Source organism: Anthonomus grandis, chromosome 20 (genome assembly GCF_022605725.1).
Source record: "Anthonomus grandis grandis chromosome 20, icAntGran1.3, whole genome shotgun sequence".
In the NCBI taxonomy this organism is placed as follows: Eukaryota; Metazoa; Arthropoda; class Insecta; order Coleoptera; family Curculionidae; genus Anthonomus; species Anthonomus grandis.
Genome location: NC_065565.1, coordinates 2,217,382 through 2,243,247, shown reverse-complemented (window position 1 = coordinate 2,243,247; position 25,866 = coordinate 2,217,382). Strand labels below are relative to the sequence as shown.

Below are 25,866 nucleotides of genomic sequence, written 5' to 3'. Positions count from 1 at the left end.
TACACCTAAAAATTCTTATACGTTTTTTAAAAACACCTGTAAAAGACATATTCAAATATCATATATGCCATTTTTGTCCTATAATTTTTATTTTTAATTGTTTTTGGAAATCAATTATTATTATTGACTTTAAAATATCACAAATACATATAATTATGACAAATAAGACGTTTTTGTGTTCCGACCAAAACTTTTTTTTAACTGTTTTTTTTTTCAAAATAATACTTACTTTTGCCTTTTTTCACGCTTATTTTAATCTTTTGAGAGCTGATCATATTTTAAGTTTTAGTTTCTTTCATAACAAAACGACGTTTTATCAGCAAATTCAAGTTAACTTTCTTTTGACCCCCGTACTCTCCATATTAGCATGTTTCTTGCTATCACTTTTTTGCAAATCTTATAAAAAAACTATGTAGTAAAAATATTTTATTATAAATCAGTAAAGTCGCGAACAAAAAAATGAATAAAATGTCTAGAACATTTAACGCCTCTTCCCGTCGAAATATTTTCAATACTCCCTTTATACCTTAAATCATTTTTATAGCTCTTAAAAAGATAAAGGAAACTGAACAACCAGAAATATTTTCGTAATATAACCGTGCGTTTGGCAGGTTTTCCTTTTGCTGACCAAGTCTTTAATAGCTATTAAGAGCCATTTAAGCGGCGCTTGTTATACGAAAATTGAGACTTTTTCCATCTATTTGGCTTGTCACAAATTTAAGACATGTGGGCTTTTATGGTTGTTTTTGGTCATTATGAAACTGTTATGTGCAAGTTTTGGATTTAAGGGGGATTTCTTAAAGGACTTTTTGAGTCTGGGTGTTAAAATGGCATTTGTCAACTTTGGCTGTAAACAAAACCGGTTCATATTAAAATTTAGTAGGAAAATAATGTATCTCTACGCTAAGTACACCAGAAACAGTTTCTTGCTTAAAGAGTCGAGTCCTACTGACTTTTCTTTGAACTTGTGATAGAATTGACTTTGAATCTGTGATAGAAATTAAGTTCTACCAGTGAGTTCCGTATGAGGTTTGAATTGACGATTTTTAAATAAAAAAAATGGTACGTCACTAATTTTGCTAAAAATCAAAACTATTTTTGAAATTATTTTGGAGCAATTTCGGTTCCTAGACTTACTTTTATACAGCGCCCAAAGGATTACAAATTAATGTTTGTCTCAAAAAAAAATGTTTCCCTTCATAGTGGTCAGAGTGCCTACTAAATTTTAATAAAATACCAAAAACTGAAGGAAACAAAATGTTTGGTTTTTATTTTGTTACGTGATACCCGTACGAAAGTAATCTATAGGAACCAGATTTGTTCCAAAATAAACGGAGATTTTAAAAATAGTTTTGGTCTTGTTACGCTACTCAGTGGCGTACCATTTTTACTTCAAAAATTATCAATTTCAACCCTCATACGGACGTCACAAATAAACATTTAAAAAATATTTTACGTCAGAAAATGCCCCTTAAAGATGAAAAAGCATCTACAAAATTTCTTTAAAATGATAACACTCTGCAACTCAAAAACTAGGATGTTTAGGACATTATAGCGATGAACCTTTCTCCTTATAATCATCCGATAATTCATACTCTTTGTTATCAGCACTAAATTAATTAACCCCCGTATACTCATAATTTTCTCAGTTAGATACTCAATCAGATATAACTAAATATTTATAGGTTGCCAATATTAATTTTTATATTTGTAAAATAGTATATGTAGTCTGAAAATAATTTAATACATCTGTTTTGGTCAAATAAACATTTTTGCTTTTAAGTATTATTTTCTGCTATTTTAAACGAACAATTTTATTACTGAATAAGCAAAATATCCTAACTATATTGACCTATTTTGATAAGAGTGTAGCAGTCAGCCGAGCAAAATAAAATCTTTTGTTTTGCGAAATACATTAAGCTAGATCAGCCATCCTTGACCTGCTTCACTAATGCACTTTGAATATTTTTATATTTACTTTGCTGATTTCGTCTCCTATAATATACAAAATGATAAATCGACTATTAATTTTTTTATAATTATTTAGTATAAAAAAAATTATTGCAGACCTTAAAAATTAACCTATCAAATATTAAAAACAGGTGAAAGATCTTGGTATTAATTTTAAAAAGAACTATAAATTTAATAATCATTATAACATTAAGGCTTAAAGAATATTGTGATATGACAGAATTTGGTAATTAATCTTTTCTTTGGTTTTTATAATAATATTTATAAATGAAGGTACAGCTATTAGTTAAAGATTTATGCATACAGTCTCCAGCAGCCTCAACTCTATTTTGTGAAAGCTGATCGCTTTAACTGTTATTGAACAATTCATTTTATTTACCACCAATATTAACTATCAGCAAGTTAGTCTGAATCAAAACGTTGATTTTTCTTTTGTAACATTTTTGTCAAATAAGTTTATGTTAATTCTCCGTTACCACAATTTATAGTAAAGAAACTGTATCGCATTTTTTTTTAGTTCCCTTATTTAGTAATATACGGCAAGCCGCTGTTCGAATCAACAATTTCATTAACTTAATGGGTCATTGCCATGCCAACGTACATAAAATAACTGATTTATTCGTTTCTTTTTATTCGATGCATAAATTGCATAGCTGGTAATAAATAAACCAACGTATCACTAATTAGAACTTGACATTTAATATTGTTTTGTAATATCCATACATTTTTAGTTAAAGTCATATCGTATTTATGGAAACAGGCCATATTTTTAGCATTATAGTTCAATAAGGGGTTTTATTTGCGTTAGAATTATATAACGTGTTGTTTAATAAATCCGATATTTCACAGTTTTAAAGTAAAAAGCTCCTATACATAAAAAGGTCTAAAATGCTTGGTTTTCAAAATACAGTAGTCAAAGATTTATTTTTATTTTTGTTTTTTCTGCATAATTTCCTAAATAATGCCGATTTTTGAACGAGTTAAAATCAGGCATCAATTTTCCTGGGGGTTTTTAAACGTGAGAAAATTGAATTTGTCTTAGAACATAAACATACTTAGTATTCCATGTTGCCAGTAATTACTCAATTTTAACAGAAGAAAATAAAGTGATATAATAACTTATTGTAATAAGCAGAAACCGAATTGCCTTACTTTTATAAACCAAAATAAAGAGTGAAATTCGTTTAATAACCAAAACTATTTTGCACTATATTTATACTTATCACTAATAATAATTAATATTTTTAATTTGGATACTTTAAATCGCCAAATTTCCACACAGAACAGCAACGCTGTAAATTTCGCCAGGAAATATTCTCTCGTTAAAAGTATTTTGGAACTACGTTTACTTTTGGATGGTGTACTTTTAGTATAAGTATTAATAATTAATATTAATAGTTTTTTTAATTATTAATAAAATTCAAAAATATTGGGAAAAAGGTAATCCAAATAGTTATTTTAACAGGCGAATTAGGTGTCATCCTTATAATATTATAAGAGACGACATATTTGTGAAGAATCTATTGAGTATCGGATACTAAAATTAAGCTTTTTCCTTTAATTTTTCTTAGGAAAATATTAATAAAAATGTGTAATAAAGTATATTTTTATATAATGGTAAATTTTTCGCTTATTCGAACCAGTAAACGCTGCAAAAATAATGCGTGTGAAGCTAGTGTTCAGTCGAAAGTCGAGAACGCAGCATATTGTAGCATTTTTTGTTCTTATAGGATATTCTTAAAAATACTACAAGTTTTGGTTTGTTTGAATTTATGTAAAATATCCATTTAATATTATTGTATGAGATTTAGACTTTATTTTTAAATATCGGCAACAGGGCATTCGCACCATGCCACCTTGAAATGTTGAGTTTCAAGTTTATGTCTAGTGGGTTGCATAAATTCAATCACTTTTAATTAATTTAAGTAGTATACATTAAATGATTTAATCTGGTTACTCTTTTTATTTAAATATATTTTGTTTACAGTAATCATACTACAAGTGTGTTTAGCTTTATTGGTCTAATTTATAAAAATAAGTATGAATAAAACCGGTTTAATATTTGGTAATAGTCACTTTATAGACGTTAGACACTCTCGCAAATTTTGCTTCAGGAAGGTCAACCTTGATCTATGCTAAGTACCGGGGTACTGCTGAAAATAACTAATTAGTACCCGGTTATTGTTTCGAATTGTTGACAAAATATTAATATTACCTACTAATTATTAAATCATGAATCGGTACTGATTCCACTAAGAGCTCCTATTATGGAATTGGTGTTGGATTTTGTATTTTTTATCAAATTAATTCCCTGTGCTTTCCGGATGACTATTTGATTTGATCCTTCTTCCGAATTTTTGTGCAATTCAATATCTGTATTGACAACACTGGTGACCAAAGTCTTCTGTGCCGTAATTTCTCGAAAGACCGGTCTTTTTACGCCTCGACTGGAGGATCTGATAGTTGTCCCTTTTGATCCTCTTAAAAAGGGGAAAGTAAAATTTTAAAAAACGGTCAAACCAAGTAATGAAGTTTTCGTTTCGGGATTTGTGAATGATTAAACTTACTTGTAGCTTACTTAAGTCTGTTTTATTTGCTGGAATTATTTTACGGTAACGTGAATTCTTTGTGTGTACCTCTGGAATTTTGACATCATATTATCCATTTATTTATTGCTGCCCTATTATGTTCTACCTTGTCCATGCTGATATTTTGCCACAGAATTAAATTTAGTTACAAAACCAATTTTTAGGGGGTTCTCCAAATGTTCTCTACAGTTCTCTAAATGTCCCCTAAGTGTCTCCTAAGTTCTATGGATTTTCCTCAGTTTCTTCATGTCCTTCTTAGCTGATTGACCAAGCTAGGCTATAAGTAACCTGGTGAAGAAAGCTGCTATATATCAACACCTCAACCCTCAACTGATAGCATCCTCAACACCTCGCCGTCGATTCCCAATTGTGTCGAGAGGTATATGACGGAACGAAGAATAATACTGGCAAGTCCGTTCTAATTTTATTATAGTTATATTTATCGCTATTTTCACATTCTAAAAATAAAATTAAATAAGGAAAACTCCGAAATATTGTGTATTGGTTTAATAGTATACCAATTTACCAGTTTTCTAAACAGTTAAAAACTTTTCACTTTTATAAGAGTTTTATAGTTTAATTCAAGTATAAATGTATCCAGGTTAAACAGAATAATAATATTATATTCTCACTTATGTAAATATAGTCCTGTGTTTGCGGTTTATTTTATCATAATAATTAGTGGTATATAAATACTTGATACTTGTTCCCCTGCGCCGAAAGTTCATGAATTTTCCCAGGTTCTAAAAGAATAATTATTTCTAACTATTTATTAATTACTTAGCGCACATAGAACTGTAACTTCGATGGGAAAAGTTTTGGAGTATTTTATTGTTTAATTTCATTGTTACTCTATAGTAATGCAATGGAATTTACTATTTATTATAACTTTTTTGTGGTAAATACATGGTATGGCTTTGGGAAACCCGACTTGTTTTACTTGGGAACGACGCCTGACTGAAAAGAAATTTGTTTATGAAATAATTAAGTTTTCTTGATTTTCCTGATTATAAATAACACCAATGCTTTGTAAATTAAACATTTAATAAATCAAGTGGCGTCCAAGGCGGAAACCAGTAAGTGTAAGGACCAGGGGATCACCCACCCACTACCCTGCTCACCTGACGAATATCTGCCGTGCTTATGTGTAGTTAATAATCTTCTTAGGAAGAAAAATTGGCTACAATATGTCGTTTGACAGCAATTTAACCATCTTCCTGGAAGGAAAAATGCACGTATCAAAAAATCCGCTAGGATTCCTACCCACACGTTAACAGAAAACATACATGTAGGTTTTCATGTGACCACATATGACTGTTATGAAAATTACATTTAGCGTTACGTGAGAAATTTCCTTCGTCGACAAACAGGATGGGATTTCAAACAAATGGTTTTGACTAAGGCATTGAAGAAATCAACGGCAGATATATGATATATTCTTAAGGGAAATTCACGAGGCATCAGTGCCTGAACTCTGAACATGATAGAAATATAATACATTATCAACAAAATTTTTCCATACCAGAAAATAGCAAATATGTAACGAACACTACTGAGACAAATGTCTAGTTTCATAAGCATTGCCATTAGCAAACCCGTATGTAAAATAATCCTACCTATTGATTACCTACTACTCAATTCTCCGTCAAATTTGTATAATATTAAAATTTTTACATGACAATACAAACAAAATGCATTGATTATTCTACTTATTTTTTTTCTTATTAGAATTGTTTTGTGAAACACATGCATCGATTATCTCAAACTCAAATATTTTGGGAACGGTCGCTCCCAGTGACATCTAATAAAGTACCTTTTTTGCGTAAAAATAGTTAAGGAATTTATTTCTTTGACCATAAATATAATAGAAGGTTGAACAAAAGGTTGTGAGCTGAAAATCATAAAAGGCACTTAGATAGCACCCTCTAGAAGTAAGAGCTAAACTAAGGACAAATTCAAATGTCGGCAAAAAACCCCAATTTTCGTTTAAGAAATTTGCTTTTCTTAGGAAATTCTACAGAAAAATAAATCTCTGAGACCAATTTAAATCTGGAAAACCAATCATTTTAGGCTGCACATGTATACGAACTTTTTACCTTAAAAGTGCCTAAAAAAATCACTCCGTGAAATATCAGGAACTTATTAAATAACACCGTGTATAATTAAAAGGCATAAAAATATGGAACAATTCAAATCGGTATCGCTTATAGGTCCCTGGAAAATAAAATTAGAATGTGCACTTCTCATGTATCTAAAAATATTAGGAAGAATAATTTTTAATAATAAGTTTTAATAATAAGTAAGTATTATTTGTTAACATTTTAGAAATTAAATGATTAAAGATAAATGAGAGAATGAATGAGTAATTAATGCATGGCATATAACCAGAAAAATTAATTTGCTATAAAAGACTAATAACCGAGACCTTTTATTCACACTATTTTTATCTATCAGGATAAGATTATGAAAGAGTGTGCCTTGAAAGGTCTACCAAGAAATTAAGTAAAAGTCTCTAGTCCATTTAAAAAGTTCACACTTAAACATATGTATACACTATATTATAATACACTCTATCAGCTGCACTGCTGCGTTGGTCTGCTCTTTGACGGCATATAAATCAATTAAAAAGATGCAGTTTCAATCTAGTTTAATAGTCAAATTGTAATTCGGAAATAGGCTGAGAAATTAAAACAAAACAACATATGTCTAAAACTATTAAAAATAAAACTTCAGTTTTCAAAAAATAATTATTAAATAATGGTATCTTTTCCTTGAAATCCCATCTTTCATGTATATGAGAAATCGACACTAGTGAGCATCGTTGTCCACTATGCTCACTCATAAAACCAATTTAAATTGAATTTATTATTCTTGGAAAAAAAGCATAATTACCTATATTAGTTATTAAGGGTTCGGTATTATAATAAAGAAGAAGAAATTACAGCAGATTAGATAAAATACCTTTTTTATGAATATGGTTTTTTTGTAACTAATATAGTTCCCTTGATAGCACCTAAGAGATTACAAATTTAACCACTCTCGTCCCTTATGTATTAGCATAACGAACAAATTTTTTGCTAGTCCGCTGATTTCGAATTCCATGGGTCCCTGGCGAGATCCGCTGCATATTTGTCGGGATATAGCCGATCCAAGTATTTCAGAGAGCTTGGAGGTATCCCAAAAGATAATTTCGTTGCCAAGGTCAGCTGAGGTCGTTTAAAATTTAATAATATACTTTCAATCAATTTTTAAAGTTACAGATCATGCAGTTGTGGTAGGTTGAACAAATAAGTAACTATATTTGAGTGTTACAAGATTTAATAAAAATTATTTTTATCATCTTATTTCTATATAAATATATTTTCTTATAAGCTAAACTCACATATTTTGCGAAACTCACTTAAACCATTGTATAACGCTTAATTGTACTAAAGCTCTGTTATAATAATTAACTCATACATTTTGTTGTTTTAGGGTGGCTGGAGGTGCCAACGGAATTTTCACTCGTCGCTTAGACTTCAGTTCGTTCAACTCACTCCCGAAGAACAAATTGAATTCCTATCAAATTAAGGTAAGAGAGATGCATTCCTTTTGTTCAGTTTCAAACAATGCAAGCTAGACAAGTGAACTTAATTAAAAGGCGGTTAGAGTCATTCGTAGATTGTTGGAATTGTCATCGGCTTTATTTGGGGAAAACAATCTTTTAGGTCCGATTTGGCTCTTAGATAGCTTTAAACCATCTGAAATCATAGGGTTCCTTTTCCGTTTTTAAAGATCACTAATAACAGTAATATTTTTTTAATTTTTACAGATAAACAGACTAAATCAATTATTGTTGAAAACTTAAATATCATTTTACTAATCAACTTTTAAATATAACTTTTATTCAAATACACATTAGCTCTACTATAGAAATATTTATAGCTATATCTAGTTCAACTTACATTACATTACATTACATAAACCATATGCATTAAGATAATAAACTTCATTTTAATTTTTTTTTCAGTGATTTTTTCACAAATGCGACTAGTCATTTTTGGAGAGCAAGATTATTATTTTATTTATGCATATAAGCTAAAATAAATATTTCTTAGCTCATATTAGTTTAGCATTTCTAAAAAAATAATTTAAAAAAATATATATTATTTTCATTATTCCTAATTGTACCAAAATTACTATAAATGATTATTTATTCTAGCTTTTAACACATATTAAAGTCTTAGAATTGGATTTAACCTAAAAGACATTTAGTATGGGAATTATTTTTAAATATTAAATCGTGAAGCTTAGAATGTAACTTTATCTTATCTTACACTCTTACTTCAATCTCAATTGTGTCTACTAGGTTTAAGCTTTACAGATTATTATTCGTTCCCGAATTACTAAACTTAGCAACCACGTCATAAAGCGATATCGAGCAGCCGCTAGTGCTGTTCCTCGGTCTCGACTCTTGTTTCTTAATTTTATTTACTAAATCCAGGGCCTTGAAAGCTTGGACGATTGAGCGAACACCGAAAAAGCTTTTACTCCTCGACATATAGATGGCGGTAAGAAAGCGAACCGAAAGCTACCGCCTCGAGACTGCATCATATAAACGCGGCCACTTTTCCTAGCTTTTTATCTTCCAGAACTTTGCAGCGGTTTTCTTATTATTTTTCGAAATGTAGTGTTCTGTGCTTCCTATTTTTTTATTAAAGTATGCTTACACGTGCGTGAACGGACATTTTTTTAAAATGCAGTGAATTATATTGTATAGAACTGAAAAATAAATAGTAAAAACTTTGAATCAAACATTGGCGACATTCCATTTGCCTAAGTAAGTATTGCAATAAACTTTTTTGTAAAATGGCGAGTGCAAATGTAAACGACAAAAGTGAAAAATTGATTCTGAGAAGATGAAGCTGCTATGTTACATCTATGGACAATAAAAGACACAGATTTCCTGGTTTTATTAACAGGGCCATTATGTTCAATACTTGGGTTCAGATTCCTAATTCTCGAAACTATAAAAATCTCATTAATAAACCAATTTATTTGAAATTCTATGTGTGTGAAAATTATTTTACTCTTGATTCGTTCATGCCAAGTATAAGGAGCAAATGACATACCTTCAGTTAAGCTCCCAAGCTTAATAGAAGGTAAGTTAGAATGGTCTTCGTAACAAGTGGCCCCCCCAGAAGTGGTAAGTTTTAAGCTTAATTATTAATTTATCTAATTGACACCACTATTGTGTGACCAAATGACATGTTGTAAAATATATTTGACATCAAAAAAATTATAGGACCCATTCAGAGATATATAGGACGACATTCTATTTAAAAATGTCTTTTTTCAGACCGGGATTATGAAGAACTGACCATTTTTGATCACATAGAGCAGCAGTCGACAACAGAATGTGATCCGAACTGACGGATTATCACGTCAAGATAAATAAAATGAAGGTTAGAGACTGTCTCCAGGTTTTAGGAGTACAGTAGGATCTTACGTAGCCAATATGACAAAATGGGGTGAGACTATTTTTAAAAATTTTTGAATCTAAGAACAGTTTCAATGCATGGGTAATTTTTGAAAGATTCTATACAATTTAAGGCAAATCGAAAACTGATAACTTTTGTAAATTACTAGGGAGCAGTACTGGTAAATTGAGTAGGCGCTAATTTCTAAGTGATTTATATTGACCTTTATACATTTACTGTAACCTTTTGTAATACCCTGAATATTATCTACTTTGCAAACTTGGGTCCTCATTGAATTAAGATGTAAGTTAATACATTGTGGAATTTGGAAGGATTTTTTATATTTTATTTAATGTTTTAGCAAGCACGTATAATTTTTAATGTTTATTGTATAATAACTTGTGAATTCGTTGATATAATCTCTTTTTATAGTTTTTATAATATAGTAATTCATTTTGTAAACATTTTTTGTTTAATTAGTGAAACCCAGAACTATATATCTTGTAGGAAATGTATGAATCTTTCGGAGATTATAGTACGCAAACAAAAAAAGTTATAAATATGGAGACAAAAAAGCCTCAATTTAACAATTTTTTAATCTGCCTACTTTAGTTTCTTAAAATAATTTGTGCTATGTAATGCATTTAGGCAGGACAAATTTGCTTTCGTAGCATGCTCAGATAATTTTTAGGCATTTAAAAAACTGTCAATAAAAAATGGTCCTATAACATGTTCTTCCCGAATACCTGCCCAAACATTTAGTTTTTGAAGATCTGGTACAATATTCAAACCTTCTATGCTCATTTTTCTGTGACCAATAATAAACAATGAAAGGGTTGCATTTGCACATAATGGGAAAGATGATTCATCTGTGAAAAGGATGTTCTTTAGTATTATCCCTACACTGTGGCACCGTAATATCGTCTAATTATATGAACCTTTTCGGGTAAAGTATAAACAGTCATGGCGACTTAAAATAACGCTTTTAGTTTAAGTAATCCGAAACCGAACAACCTGTATAATTATTACCTTATTACTGAATCATCAAATAATCATTAAATATAGGTGTTAATTGGCTAACCTCGTTACTGCATTTTCGATAAACGGTGGAAGAATTCTCCAGACGATCGTTTAACTGTAAACAAGACTGTCAACTGTTACCAGTAACTCTTTGTGTTTAATGTTAAGGATCGGCCGTACCATATACGAAATAAGAAAATGAATGTACCGAGAATGAAAAGAATTATGATAGTTGTGTTTATGTATATATCGTTTTTACCGTACAAATAATAATGACATATTACAATTTAGCTGCGTAGGTTGTTACGGTTTATTTTCTTCAGATACGTAAAAAAATTAGAAAATAAAATAAATCCTATTTTCCCAACTTGTAAGTTATTCTAGTACTAAACTTAATGAAATAAACAGTTGTCATTTCAGTAATAATTATATTTTTGATATCAATAATTTTCAACCATTATGATGGAACTGAAATTATTAATCTTAACCTTAATAATTCTTTTTTATTGTTTTAATTTTACTCAGAAGAAGAAGAGTGTCAGAGGAATCCTAGCCAATAAGATCCCGGCTTATTGTTCTAGCGCGAAAACCCTTGACCTCTAGGAGTTTTGAAGAACAAGCCTTTGAAGAAGGTTGATTTCTTGGTACGTTGGTCAATTTTACTCCAATGAAAAGTTGAAAACTCATCTTTTTGGGTATTTTCGTTTAGTGAATATTCAATACCATACAGCAATAGTGCAAGATTATAAGTGGTGTGGTTATATTCCAACTTTTGTTTAGTGTGCAGTTTTTTTTTGCCGAGATAAGGCTAATTCCATTGGTAAGTCCTAAGATTTTTATTTGAATTCTTGACTTATGATACTTTACATATCGTCGCCTTACTGTGAAAAATGCATAAGTCCAAAAAATTCAATTTCAGACATTTGGTGGCATTTATTAGCTGCTTTTCAAAGCTATCCGGGGACCTACTTTAGATCGCGAAATATTCAATAGATGTCGCTAAAATTATAGAAATGAAATCTGCATAAGTCCGACTATTTTGACAACTCTATGAAACCTGCATAACTCCGTCATTGTTTGTGGTTAAACGGTATTGAATTTACGTTTTCAACTTATTGATCTATTTTTTATGCTTATGAGGGCTTTATGTATACAAAATTGTGATTTTTGTTTAAAAAGGTAAGTACGTATTATGTTGCCATATTTTCCTTTTCTTTTTAAAAAAAATTATAACTAAAATAACAACTTAAACTATATATTTTTATTTAACATACGGGCGGAGTTATGTACAGTTAAATATGTTGAGAAATAACAATTTTTTAAATGTAGGTAGTTAGATAGGCACATAATTTTGAAAAATTTCGTCGTTAATGGACAACTATATAAATACTTTGATTTAAGTTTGGTCCCCAGATCCCAGATTCACAAGTATTTAAACTCCTCTTGGTTTCAGAATAATAAGTAACTCTTGTTGGCATCCTTAAACGGGAAAAATTCTTATTTTTCTGTAGTGCCAACACAAATCTTTAATACATCACAACTTTTTAATAAGTATAAACAATATTTAGCAATTTCTATCACCACTTATTAATTTAAAAATTGTATTTTTTCAGATATGGATAAATCAAAAAGAGGCTATAGACTACTTCAACGATCTATTGGCCTACAAGACATTAAAAACTCGATTGATAATCAGTATTCAGAGTGAAGAAATTTAAAATGATGAAAATATATTATTTAATAGTTCTGTGGTGATCTCAACTAGTTTTGTTAATAATAATAATGAAGATAAAGATAATCATTGGAACCTTAATACAACAATTGACCTGGAATTAGGGGAGAATGTAAGTAAAACCGATGAAAAGGAACTTGAAAGTAAAAATTTATTAGAATCAGACCAAAGAAAAGAACATAACCCAAATATTACAAAAACCTTAAACGAGCTAAATGTGTTAGAGCACGAAGATGTTAAAATAGTTGAAGATCATGACTCCAGTTTTGAAATGGAACAAGAAGAAGAAAATGAAGCGACCGATGGGAAGCGAGTGATCAGGGTCTACTACTGGAGGAGGAAGAACAAAAAGAAATTTCTTCACGTGAAAATATTGATAACCAGGACTTAAACCGAAAACGAAAAGAAAGAAAATGTATGAATCCTGAACAGTGGAAGTATAATGGAATAAAAAAAAGACGAGAACATGGTTTAGACTACACAGGCAGGAAAGGTAATGAGTTTAAAATAAACAAAGGAAAGAAAACTCTGAAGGAAAGGTGTAAATGTGTTAAAGTAAATACAAAAATTCAGTGCTTTAAAATAAGTGGCGAGACAAGATGTTTCAGAAGTTTTGGAAGTTAAAATGGCAAGAGAAGAATTTATGTGTCATCTAGGGTATTAGCGCTGCCGACAGCTCGATCAAGATACAGAAAAGAAGATGATAAAAGCCAAAGATCCATTTCGTATCAATACTTTCTACATACTAAAAATGAACAAGTTCGCGTATGCAAAATTTTGTTTTGCAACACTTTGGGAGTTTCAGTAAGAACAATATCTGCATGGATTGAAAGTGACACCAAAAGTCCTAATAAAAGTGATGCCAGCTCGAGTGAAAATCATGATAATAATACTCCAAGAAAGAAAAACTTAAGATTCATCAAAGAAAAGGAAAACCTAAAATCTTTTTTTCATACACTGCCTAAGCTTGAATCTCATTACTGCCGCAAAACAACATCGAGACTGTATCTTGAACCACATTTTAGATCAAAAGCCAAAGTGTACCACATTTATAAAGAAGATTGGTGTGCTAAAACCAAAATAAATGCTCTAAGTATAAAGACTTTTCACGAACTTAACTTGGCACTATATGCTCCAAAAAAACATGAATGTGATGTATTCGTGGGATATAAAACAAAAAATATACAAGAGCAAATTTACATCGAGCACATTGAAAAGAAAAATGGAGCAAGAAGTGAAAAAGAATCTGATAAACTTTCTGACGACAAAGTATTCACAATGCATCTACAATCGGTTCTCCTTTGCTCGAAGTCGAACGCTTCGGCTTTGTATTATCGAACAAAATTAGTAGTCCATAATTTTACGATTTTTGATTTCCATACCAAAAAAGGGCATTGCTTTGTATAGCATGAGGGTGAAGGAGAACTAGTCGCAAATTGTTTTTCCTCTATTATTTCCCAATTTCTCATGATACTATTCCAAACCTTACCCCTAACTAAAAGATCATTTTAATTAGCGACGGATGTGCAGCACAGAATAGGAATGTCACATTATCAAATGCTCTTCTTAATTTTTCTTTAACAAACCAGGTGTGTATTGAACAAACATATTTGGAAAAGGGTCACACCCAAATGGAATGTGACTCGATGCATTTTACCATAGAACGTTATTTAAAAGGACGAAATATCAATGTGCCCGCTGATTTGTTGGTGCCTGTAAATATGCGAGAAAATTGCCGAAGCCCTATAAAGTTAATTATTTAAGTCATGAACATTTCAAGAATTTTGACGAAATTAAGTTAGTGAAGTCCATCGACCAGGATTTAAAACAGGTGATCCCACTGTGACCCGACTGATCCCAATGTAAATGGAAAAATTGATTACAAAATTAGACACAAGCACAATTTTGAGGAATTACCTATCAGGCCAAGTAAAAGTAGAGTCTATGTACCCTTTAATTCGTCACCACCGCTTTATAAAGATTCCTTAAAAATAAAAAAGGAAAAAATTAATAATTTAATGTTTTTGAAGAAAAACAATGGAGGCAGATTATCATCCTTTCTACGATAACTTGAAGCACGAATAACCTTTTATTTAATAAAAAGATTTTAATTTATTTTTGTTTAATAAATGTTTCTGTTCTATGATTAGTGTTTATCTTAAAATGCATAAGTCCATTTTTGTTCCCAAATTAGAGTATGAAAAATGCATAAGTCCCTTCCAAAAAAAACATTAAAAATCAAAATGTTAACTATTTTTAAAATAAATAAATAAATACATTTCATTAAGAAAAATGCATCTTTTTTAAAATATAACCCCGAAAATACAGTTTTTTGCTTCTCCTGAAAATTACTCATTTTGGACTTGTGTACTTTTCACAGTAAGGCGACGATATAACATATTGATACATTACATATAACGTATGGTTTTGGTCTAGAACTATAAGAAATAGAAATCTTCACTCATATATTCCAATGACTTCCATTATTAAGTGGCGTCTGTACTGCTAAACAGATTCCGGACCAATTCCTCCGTCTCAATCCTGCAGCCAGGTTCGATCTATGTTTCTGATGTATAGTGAACAATGCAGTCAGTAAACCCTCTAACCAGTAAACCATGACAGTAGTATAATTTACTAAATACTAACCTCAAAAATATGTTATATCACCCTCATTTTTAGATTTCACTACTACAGTGTTGTTTTGAATATTTTCATAATAATTAAGTTTATATTAGTTACTTCATTATAATAATAAACCTTATAGTGGAGTAAAAACGGTGGAAAAATTTAAAAAAAATTTTTTTAAGGTATAACCACATTAAACCTATACAGGATCATTGATTGGGCCCCCGTGCATAAGAAATAACCAATTACGACATATTTTGTGGGGTCAGAAATTTTTTATCCCGAAAAATGTCAATAAATCGTCAAAATATTATATTTATGTTTTTTTACACATACCACGATATAACTTTGAAACTAATTAGCTTATAAACATGACATTTTTTTTTAATCGATTGAAGACATACAGGCGGTTCTAACAGTACTAATTTGTGTCACCTGGTGAGCTTATTTTTTCTTGGAGAATAGAGTAAACTCAAAATTTTACTCTTATTGCTGCATGATTTTCGGTAAGCGGGAAACTTTTTTGTTTTAAGGAATTTTTTCATAGCATATAAATTAAGTAAGAGATATTGAAAAATTTTTAAAGTAAAAATCAACCTTCTATGACAAATACTTTTAGAGCTATCGTCACTTTAACACAGGGACGCGCGGCGATGCGCAATATACTTACTTGGAGATGCCCACAAAATGTCGCACGGTACCGCGCTCTCGATGTGTTTTGAAGGCCCGTTTGGATAATCTCCTGACTAATTTGGCGATTCGATTATTTTTTTTTATTAGGAACGCAGACTGCACTGGAATTACACTTATATTTTTAATATTAAGTTAAAACAGGAATTGCAAAAACAAAAAAAGAACATAAATTGAAAAGATTTAGATTTCTTCAGATTTTGAATCTGACGAGCTTAGTTCTTCATCTTGTGGTCTGTTACTACATATTGCATATTTACATTCGTCCCAACATTTTAATCCTTGAGCTAAACACGTGCACCTATTATTGTTGCAATTTTTGTCGGAACACCGAATTAACAATGCTTTTCTTACTTCATTGGGGATCGGATCTTGTATTGCTGATATTGGTCGCCAGTAAGTTTCATCATTTTTCCAACCAGATTCACGAGAATTTTCCAAAATTATTTCTTTGACATGAGAATTACACCATATTTTTAATTGGTATATACATCTAAAAAAATGGATCATTAATATCTAACATATGTAATAAATTCATACTATCGTTTAGTACCTTCTTAAATGTTGCTTAAACGCATTATTTGTAGGAGGCAATTCTGAGGCTGATCGATTTGACTCTTTTGTTAAATGCACCCTTAGTTCATTAAGAGTTTTAATAGATGGTGTTTTTATTTTTATATAGATACAATAAATACATTTGGCCCAAATTTATTGCTTCATCTTCAAGCAAAAATTTTCGAGCCTCTTTAAATTATCGATGTTTTTGTATAAAATGTCGAATGCTGATTTTTTACCTATTTTAAATAGTGCACAAGTAGTATCACATCCAGTTAAACAATGAATACTTAATAATTTTTTACAAACTTCTTCTCCCAAATTAGTAACAATATTGTTTATAGATAAAAAATGTTTGTTCTTACTTTGACCAAATTCAAGAAAAACATTACTTTTGGCCATTTCTGGTGTTACAGAATAATAATAAATTAACAGAAGCAAAACATCTGTGTCAACGGATTTTACAAGAATAGTATTGCCAATATTTTTTTCTGCCAAAACATAAAGGATTATTCTTGTGTCAGCTAAGAGGAAGCTGACAGGTTGATATAGTTAAATAATCAATTTTTCTTGGTATTTCACTTTTATTAAGCTGATAACAAAGTTCTGGATTTTCAAACCCTCCTGCTATGATTACAGTTTCGTCTTCGCTAAGTAAATTTCCTACTTCGTTTATAAAGTAGTTGGTAAGAAATAGTAACAATGATTTTTTGTTTGACGAGGATCGAATAAATTCCCTGAATTGGGACACTTTTCTAGTACCAGCAACTTTAAATTCTGCACTGAAACTTCCACATTTAAGTCTTTCGGCATTTTTCAGAAAATTACTTTTATACGTATCAAAAACAACAGTAATTCGTTTTGAGTTATATTTTCTTCCATCTCTCAAAATTTTGTTTATAAAAACATTTCCTAGTTCATTAAATGTAACAAATGTTGTGGCTTGTAATTTTTGAATTGCAACCATACCATCAATAATATAGCTCTATAATCTACATTGGGACATTCATCCTTAGGAGTGGTAAATGATTCAATTTTTTTGGCTAAATCAGATTTTGTTGATTTCCGCATTGATTCGTCTTCATGAATTAAGGATAATGGAATCGATGTTAGTTCATAAGATAAAATATTTTGAAGATCCATATCTTTAAATTTAGCGGCACAAATAATTCTGCGAAACATACATTTTGAACCAATGATTTTTTTATTTGAGTTAGTTTTTGTTTTTTCAGAAGTAAATTTAAAATTTAGTACTTTTTGTCCCTTAAAGGGATTCCAAAAGCTTTTCTGGTCAAAATGCTTAAATAAATTTGTGACATTTTCATTGGCTTTTTCGAAAAATTTTCAATGCTCCTTGCGATATCTTCACTTGCGATTTTTCCAGTGTAGATGTTTATTCATTAAGAGGGCACATTATCCAAATCAAAAGGATTACACCAATCGTTTTCTAAACTTGTAACAATTTTTAAAACCGCTACTTCGTTTTTTAATGCCGTTCTTTCCCCTTCATAATACAATTTGTTATTTTCACCGAAAGTGATATCTAAAATGAAAAATAAGAATGAAATTTGTATTCCAACAGACTTACCTAAAAATGCTTTTGAGTATGCTCCTAAAGTATGTATGGTCGTAATCCAACGTAAAAGGGCACCAGGCTTTTGTGAAAATCCAATTATTCCTGACGAACTTTTACAGTATTTGTTGATAGACTGCTCTAAAGCCATATCTGACGCCACACAATTAAAAATTTTGTCATTCGTTTTTTTTACAACGAAATTACCTTTATTCAAATACTCATACATATAAGGCACATCAGTTTTTAGGTTCTCCATATCTGCTAAATATACAGGAACCCATTTCAAATACAAGTTTCTACCAGCAGCTGATAAGTAAGGTAATGTATCTTGTACTGCACATAAATGTGATTGAAAATCGCCATTTCTTTCAGATCTTAACAGACGCCAAAGAAGATCAACTCATTTTTTAAATTCTTTCCAATATTTAAAAGTGCTTGAATTTAGTGAGCCAGTAGTTATAAATTCTGAAATAATTGGTTCCAGAGTTTTAATTTCTTCTAAAAAAATGTCTAAATGCTGTCTGCTTAATTTATTGGTTTGAAATTTTTTTATCAAATTCTAGATGATATTACTTGGGTTTCCGGATTTTCCTCTTTATACCACTTACATAAAGATTTAAACATCAGCCGAAAAAGAGCATCAGCAACTAAAGTTAGGCCTCGAATAGCCCTAGAGTACTGCTTTCCGTCTAACATCATTTTACATGTATTTTGGGCGTAAATCTCCGTTTCTGTTAAAATGCTAATAAGACCTCCATCTCCAAAGATATATCCAATGCTAGCAATAAACGCCATGTTGAGATGCATACCTCCCAGCATTAACGTTACTTTGCCATGCAATTTTTCAGGATTATTCCATAATATCTCTCGAGCTTTTGAATAAATGGCCAAATCTGCTGTTATACAAATGTGATTTTGCTTTAAAGTGTCAGCTATTTCTACTAATCGTACCATCGAGGTATATATCGTGTCATATTCGGTAGAAGGGTTATTAATAAATGGCATGTAAAATATAGTGGAAACAGAAATTTGGTCATCAGCCAAAATGTTATTAAAGTTGGTCCAATTTAAAAATATTTTATCGCACTTATTGCTACGAATAAGTTGCCATGCAATATTTTTTTGTCGAAATCAAGTCGTTTGTTCTATCCAGAGTTACAGCTTTGATAGAGGGAGGTTCTGGACGCTTTACAGGTTTTACGTATTTTAACATATTTTGAAAATTGAAACCATGTTCTTCGGGTGTTTCTAGTGAATATGCCCCTCCTCTAAAAATATTTTTTTCTACAAAGGTGGTGACGCTGGATTTTTTTTGAAACAAAACCATTACCATGCTGTGGGTGGTGTTTTTTCCACTTAAAGTGTCTTCATTCGAATCGAAGTTATCGATACTGGCATGTATATAATTACTCTTAACGTCATCTACAACTTCAACTCCAGGTGGCTCTTTTGTGGTATTTTGCATCGTATGCAAATAGATCATCATAACCAGAAAGCTTAGAAATCATGTTGATATCATTCCTTTTTTTTGCAGCAGCTAATATTTTTGTGTAGGTGGACTTTCCTGTACGTTAAAGTACGTTAACGTTAAAAGTTAACCAAAATAAATACCCACGCATATAATAATATAATAATAAGCAGTCTTGTTGCAGTAGCATAATAAATAGTGACTAAAAAAATGTGAGGAACTCAACCATTAATATTTCAAGCATACAACCGTCTTGCGCAGAATTTTCAATATAATAATAGATTTATATTAAAGAAAAGAATAAGTTAAAGTGCAAAAAAATACCTGTCTGTATAGCTATCAGTTGCTGATTTTTGCTCTTTTTGCCGGTTTTATTACATATCAGGCACATTTTTCGAATATCGAAGCCTCTGTTGTGGATTCTGCTTTGAGATGAACAAGCTTCGTTGCCTTCATTTTCGACAATTTGGGACACATGCTCAAGATTTTGTAGGCTAGTGTAAGATTTTCTACAAAGTAGATGATATTTAAGAAGTTTTTTCTTTGTTAGAATATCATCCTTTTCGCCCAATATATTCTTTGCACAATTGTCTTGTCTTTTTTCTGCAGCACTTATTAATATTTTTAAGCCCTGGATTGTAGGATTTTGAACTACCAGTTTGTCACTGTCGCTAATTAAATACTCCATAATCAAACAATGTACAATTATTTAAATATTAAATAAATTAAACACAATTTAAAGAACTTGAGGCGCGTAATGAACTAAACGCATGGACCAACAGAAAAATCATAGAAAGAATGTCATCACATGTTGTCACATTGAATGTCATCATGAATCACCTGTTTTATCTGGGATAAAACAGGTGGCACTATATTTTATTGAACTCTTGTTGAACCCACGCCACTCAAAGTGGTAAGTGTTAATCGGTTCCCCTTTGAGAAGATCCCCAACGTAGTCACCTCTATTAGAGTTGTCTAGAACCTCCTAGTACTCACTTTCCATAGTTTCACCACCTCTTCCTTCCCTTATGTTTTTCTTTCATTCTTTCCTCCTGTTATTACCCATCCGTGAATCCAATTTGTTTAGTTTATTCTAAATATTTACTTTTATAATTTTTTTTAATTAACAAAGTATTTGCTAGTGATTGAACGACGTAAAATATTTTTAGAGATGTGTTGTTTGTCGCTTATACCAAAAAGTAGCATCTTTAGCATTTTAGACCGGTAATTACTCTTTTAATATTTTCTTCTACTTATCTTAAACGGGTTTTAATTTCTTTGATTTTTTTCAGTATTTTTCTAAATACAAAAATGCTGAAAAGTATATTTTAGAGTCCCGTATGATATCGAATAATCTGAAAGGCCATCTAAATCTATTTCGAATGAGATATCATGTATGTACCTATCTATACCTAAATACCAAGGTTCCAGAAATAAGACCAAGTTTCTTTAAAAATTGAAATTTAGCATAATATAAGTATTTAGCGTAAATAAGTATGAAATGTGTTTACATTCCTTTTGTCTTCTTAGATTTAAAGATTTATAATCTATATAAATCCATATTTCTTTAATATGTTGTATTTACCACCTTTGTACATATTTTGGTGAATCATGCCTTGCGCTGCGCCGCTAGATGGCTAATATTTATTTTACCGTGTGGTATGACAGTCCACCCACAGGCGGCCATGATGGGGAGGGAGAGCTGTGTGTCTTGAGAAATAAAACAAACGTGTTTTGGAGATTCCCGAGTTTTTTTCTTTTGAGTCTGAGTATTCTAAACATGGTCCTTCTCACCGTGATATACCTTAACCTATGGGTAATTGAGTAAGCTACAAGATGTAGTATTTGTGAAAACCTTATTTCGGAAATTGAGCCATTTCAATCGACTTCGACGAGCGGTGTTCAACAGCAGCCATTAAAGTGTGAAAGTGAAGAATTCTTATAGTCCGGGAGCAAACATCAGGGAAGCCAGAGTAAGTCCTTTCCAATGTTTCCTTTCCTTTATTGAGTAAACTGTTAGCTTCTGTTTAATTTGTGGTGTTTTCAAATAAATAAAATAAAATAAAATAAAAAATACTTATTTTGTTTCCTCATATTTTCAAGATGGCGGAGGAACTTAAAGCGTTGACAAAAAAAGAGGTATTATTAAAAGTAAGGAAACAATATTTAAAAATTATTTTGAGACCGTAAAACAATGCATTTCAAGTGTAGAACCTGAAAATACTGATAAGCATGTTATTTTAGAGCTACAAAATAGGTTAAATAAATTCTCCGATTTACTCTCTCAATTTGATGATGTACAGAGTGAAATTGAGATGTTGTCAGAGTCTACTGAGGAGCAACTGCAGGAGCGTACATCATTTAAAGACAATTATTATAAGTTAAATGCACAGGGAAAAAAGATTTTAGATGAATACTATAGTGCTGTTAATTCTGGGGAAAGTAATAGTTCAGTCAATGAGAGTGTGCAAAACCCTTCAAGTTCTCGAGGTAATTATGTGCAGAGTGCACAAATGCATTCAATGGGTTTAAAACTTCCAGCAATAAATCTTAATAAATTTTCAGGTGATTATAAAAATTGGCTTGAGTTTCGAGATCTGTTTGAGTCATTAATTAATTCGAATGAGTCATTAAATAATGTGCAAAAATTTCACTACCTTCGAGCATCCCTAGAGGGTGGGGCGGCTCAGGTAATTCGTGGGGTTGAGACTACTGAAAGTAATTATCAGATAGCATGGGATATGTTGTGCAATAGGTACAATAATAAAAGTATTTTAGTGCAAAATCACATAAAGTCTTTGCTTAATATACCTAATTTATGTTCTGAGTCTTGTTTTGAGTTACAAATAATGGTTGATGCAGTATCAAAATACATTCAAAGTTTGAAAACCTTGAACCAACCCACAGAGTTTTGGGATACGCTTTTAATTTTTATTCTTAGTTCTAAATTGGACAAAAAGACAGAGCGTGAGTGGGAAGAAAAAAAAGTAATTTGTTCCGATTTAAAATCATTACGTCAGGTAACTGATACAGAGGTATTGGGTCAAAATTCTAAGTTTCCTTCTTTAAATGAGTTTTTAGAGTTTTTAAAGAAAAAAGCTGATCTTTTGCAAAATTTGGAAATTTCTAAGAGTAGAAAACATGTGGGGTTAGAGGAAAGTGGTTATGGTAAAGGGGGGAATAAGGGTAATCGAGCTAATAATAATTATTCTTATAACTCTCATACAGGGTCAACACAAAATAGTATTTGTGCCTTTTGTAACAAGTCGCATTTAATTCATAATTGCCCTGAATTTATTAAACTGGCAGTGCAGTTGAGAGTAGAAAGGGTGCAAGGTTTGAAATTGTGTTTCAACTGTCTAAAAGAGGGGCATGGCAGTAGATTTTGTAAATCTAATTATTGCTGCAAGAGGTGAAAGCTAAAACATCACACTCTATTACATTTTAATAGACTTCAACAAGAAACACAGGTTTTAAATAATGAGCCAGAGCAGAATGAGGGCACTGATGTGGCTGTTAGTCTATCTAGTGGTGTAAGTAATTTTTATTCAAATGTCTTGTTGCAAACAGCTTTAGTGAAGGTTATTGACTAATCCGGAGTTCCTCAAGTGTGCAGAGCTTTACTGGATAACGTGGATAAAGCCAGACTTATTTGATCACACAGGGGTGTTGTGAGAGACTAGGCCTTGAACAAATTGAGTTGTCATCTGTCATAACAGGAGTTGGTCAAAAGGTGTCGCAGTTAAAACATAGATGTCAAATAACTATCCAATCTTGTATTAATCGATATTCGATGAGTCTTCCTTGTATCATAATTCCTAAAATCAGTGGTACACATCCTCCTTGTAAGATTAATACATCTTCTTGGAATATACCAAAAAATTTATGTCTAGCAGATCCAGAGTTCAACAGGCCAGGTGAAATTGATCTTCTAATCGGTGCGAGTATTTATCTGAATCTATTATGCATAGGCCAAGTACATTTAGGTAAAAACATGCCAACATTGCAGAAAACCCAACTAGGTTGGATTGTAGGGGGTGAATTTCAATCTAATCTCTCTGTGCCAAGGTATCAGTGTAATTTGACAACCAACTTGGACCTTCAAGAGCAGATTTGCAAGTTTTGGGAGATTGAAGAGGGTTTAAGTTCAAAATCCCTTCTTTCTGTAGAAGAAAAATTATGTGAAGAAATATTTAGTCAAACTACAACTCGTAATGAGGAAGGCAGATTTGTTGTACATATTCCTTTTAAAAAATCGCCTGAGTGCCTTGGAGATTCAAAACAAAATGCTATTAAAGGTTTCATTCTTTGGAATCTAAGCTTAACAAAAATTCTGTATTTAAGTCAAAATATGTTGAGTTTATTAGTGAATATCACTCTTTGTCTCATATGACTGAATGTGCAAAGCCAGACGAATCCAAAGTTGCTTACTATCTCCCTCATCACGGAGTCTTAAATGAGAAGAGTCAAACCACCAAACTAAGAGTAGTGTTTGATGGTTCAGCTCCATCCAATACCGGGGTGTCCTTAAATGACATTCAATGCGTGGGCCCTGTTATTCAGGACGATTTGTTGTCAATTATTTTGAGATTTCGGCAATATAAGGTGGTGATTGGAGCAGATGTGGTCAAGATGTACCGCCAGATTTTGATTCATAAGGATCAGTGGTGTCTTCAGCGTATACTTTGGAGAGGTGAACCATCAGAGGAATTGAAAACCTTTGAATTAAAAACAGTCTTTTATGGAAAATCTTCCTTTCTTAGCTGTAAGGTGTTTGAAGCAATTTGCTATTAAGAATTTAGAATCTTTTCCAAGTGCATCTAAAGTCATCGAAAAGGATAACAGGTGTTGAGAGTGTAAAAGAAGGCATAAATTTGTGCAATGAGGTAACATCTATTTTAAAATCTGCAGGTTTTGATCTTCAAAAGTGGGCTTCTAATAGTCAAGAGATCTTAGATCATGTGAAGACAAGCTCATCTACATCTACAGTGTTATTTGGTAAAAGAGGTCAAACAAAAACTCTTGGATTGTATTGGTCATGTGAACAAGATTTTTTAATGTATCAAATTGATGTCAGTGATGTATCAAAACATGTAACCAAGAGAACAGTACTTTTTGTGATTGCAAAACTGTTTGATCCTCTTGGACTTGTTAGTCCATGTCTTATAATTAGTTTGTGTTACATTTAGTTTGTGGTAAGAGTAAGGTGGCACCGCTCAAGGTTGTTACAATTCCAAGATTGGAACTTTGTGCCGCACTCCTTCTAGCGAAGTTAGTGGAAAAGGTGCGTTATATTCTTACAGTCACTGTCAACTCATGTTTTCTGTGGAGCGACTCAACTGTAGCTCTCAAAGTTGGATTCATACTCCTCCTAATACATTACAAACCTTTGTTGGCAACAGGGTGACTCAAATCCAGGCACTTACTTCATCTTCTGATTGGCGTCATATCCGTAGTGTGAGCAATCCAGCAGACCTATTGTCCAGAGAGTTATTGTCAAAAATTCATACATGTCAATTTTAATTTTAATATTTTATTCCTATTTACGATACATAGTTATATTTATATTGTAACGGAACTCAGAAATATACTTCTTACTCTAGAAATCTACTTTTATGTCAGCCAAAGCAAGGAAGTAAACAAATTCGAGAACATTTAAACTACCTGGATTTACAATAAAATTACCTAAATTAGAGCCAAAATAGGGCCCTCAAACAAGATGCGAACTATTAAAAACTAGACAGAATAGATCAAAATATTAAACCAAACGTAAGTAGAACCCTAAATAAAGAGTATCTAGCGATTTACTTCTATCATATTATATATTATAGACCTTTTAGCATTTTCTTATCTAGCGGTAACCGTTGTATATTCCGAATGACAAATATTGGAAAATAATTAGAAACTCGAAACCAAAATTAATAATATTAGTATTGAAAAAAATATCAAAATCGCTAATATTCCATTTAAAATATCAATTATAATGCTAATTTTTGCTATAAGCGATCACGTGTTATCGCTAAACATATTTAAATCGTTATGCGGACAAATTTCCAAAAAAACGCACAAAAGTATACCCTGTATGTATATAGAAAAACATATTTACACCCACGTTTGGGATAGTTCATGCTTATTTAAGCGTTTTTACTGGTTTTACCAGTCTAGCGCATAGGTCTGCATAG

The 25,866-nt window shown here is 31.3% G+C and overlaps 1 protein-coding gene across 1 annotated transcript in view; it reads left to right on the top strand.

Moving 5' to 3' along the window:
• LOC126747780 (headcase protein) overlaps window positions 1-25,866 on the top strand; it is a 297,681-nt gene that overhangs the window by 153,370 nt on the left and 118,445 nt on the right. The window contains exon 4 of the mRNA XM_050456581.1: window positions 8,034-8,130. Within this exon, the coding sequence (XP_050312538.1) occupies window positions 8,034-8,130 (97 nt within the window). The remainder of the gene's footprint in view (window positions 1-8,033; window positions 8,131-25,866) is intronic.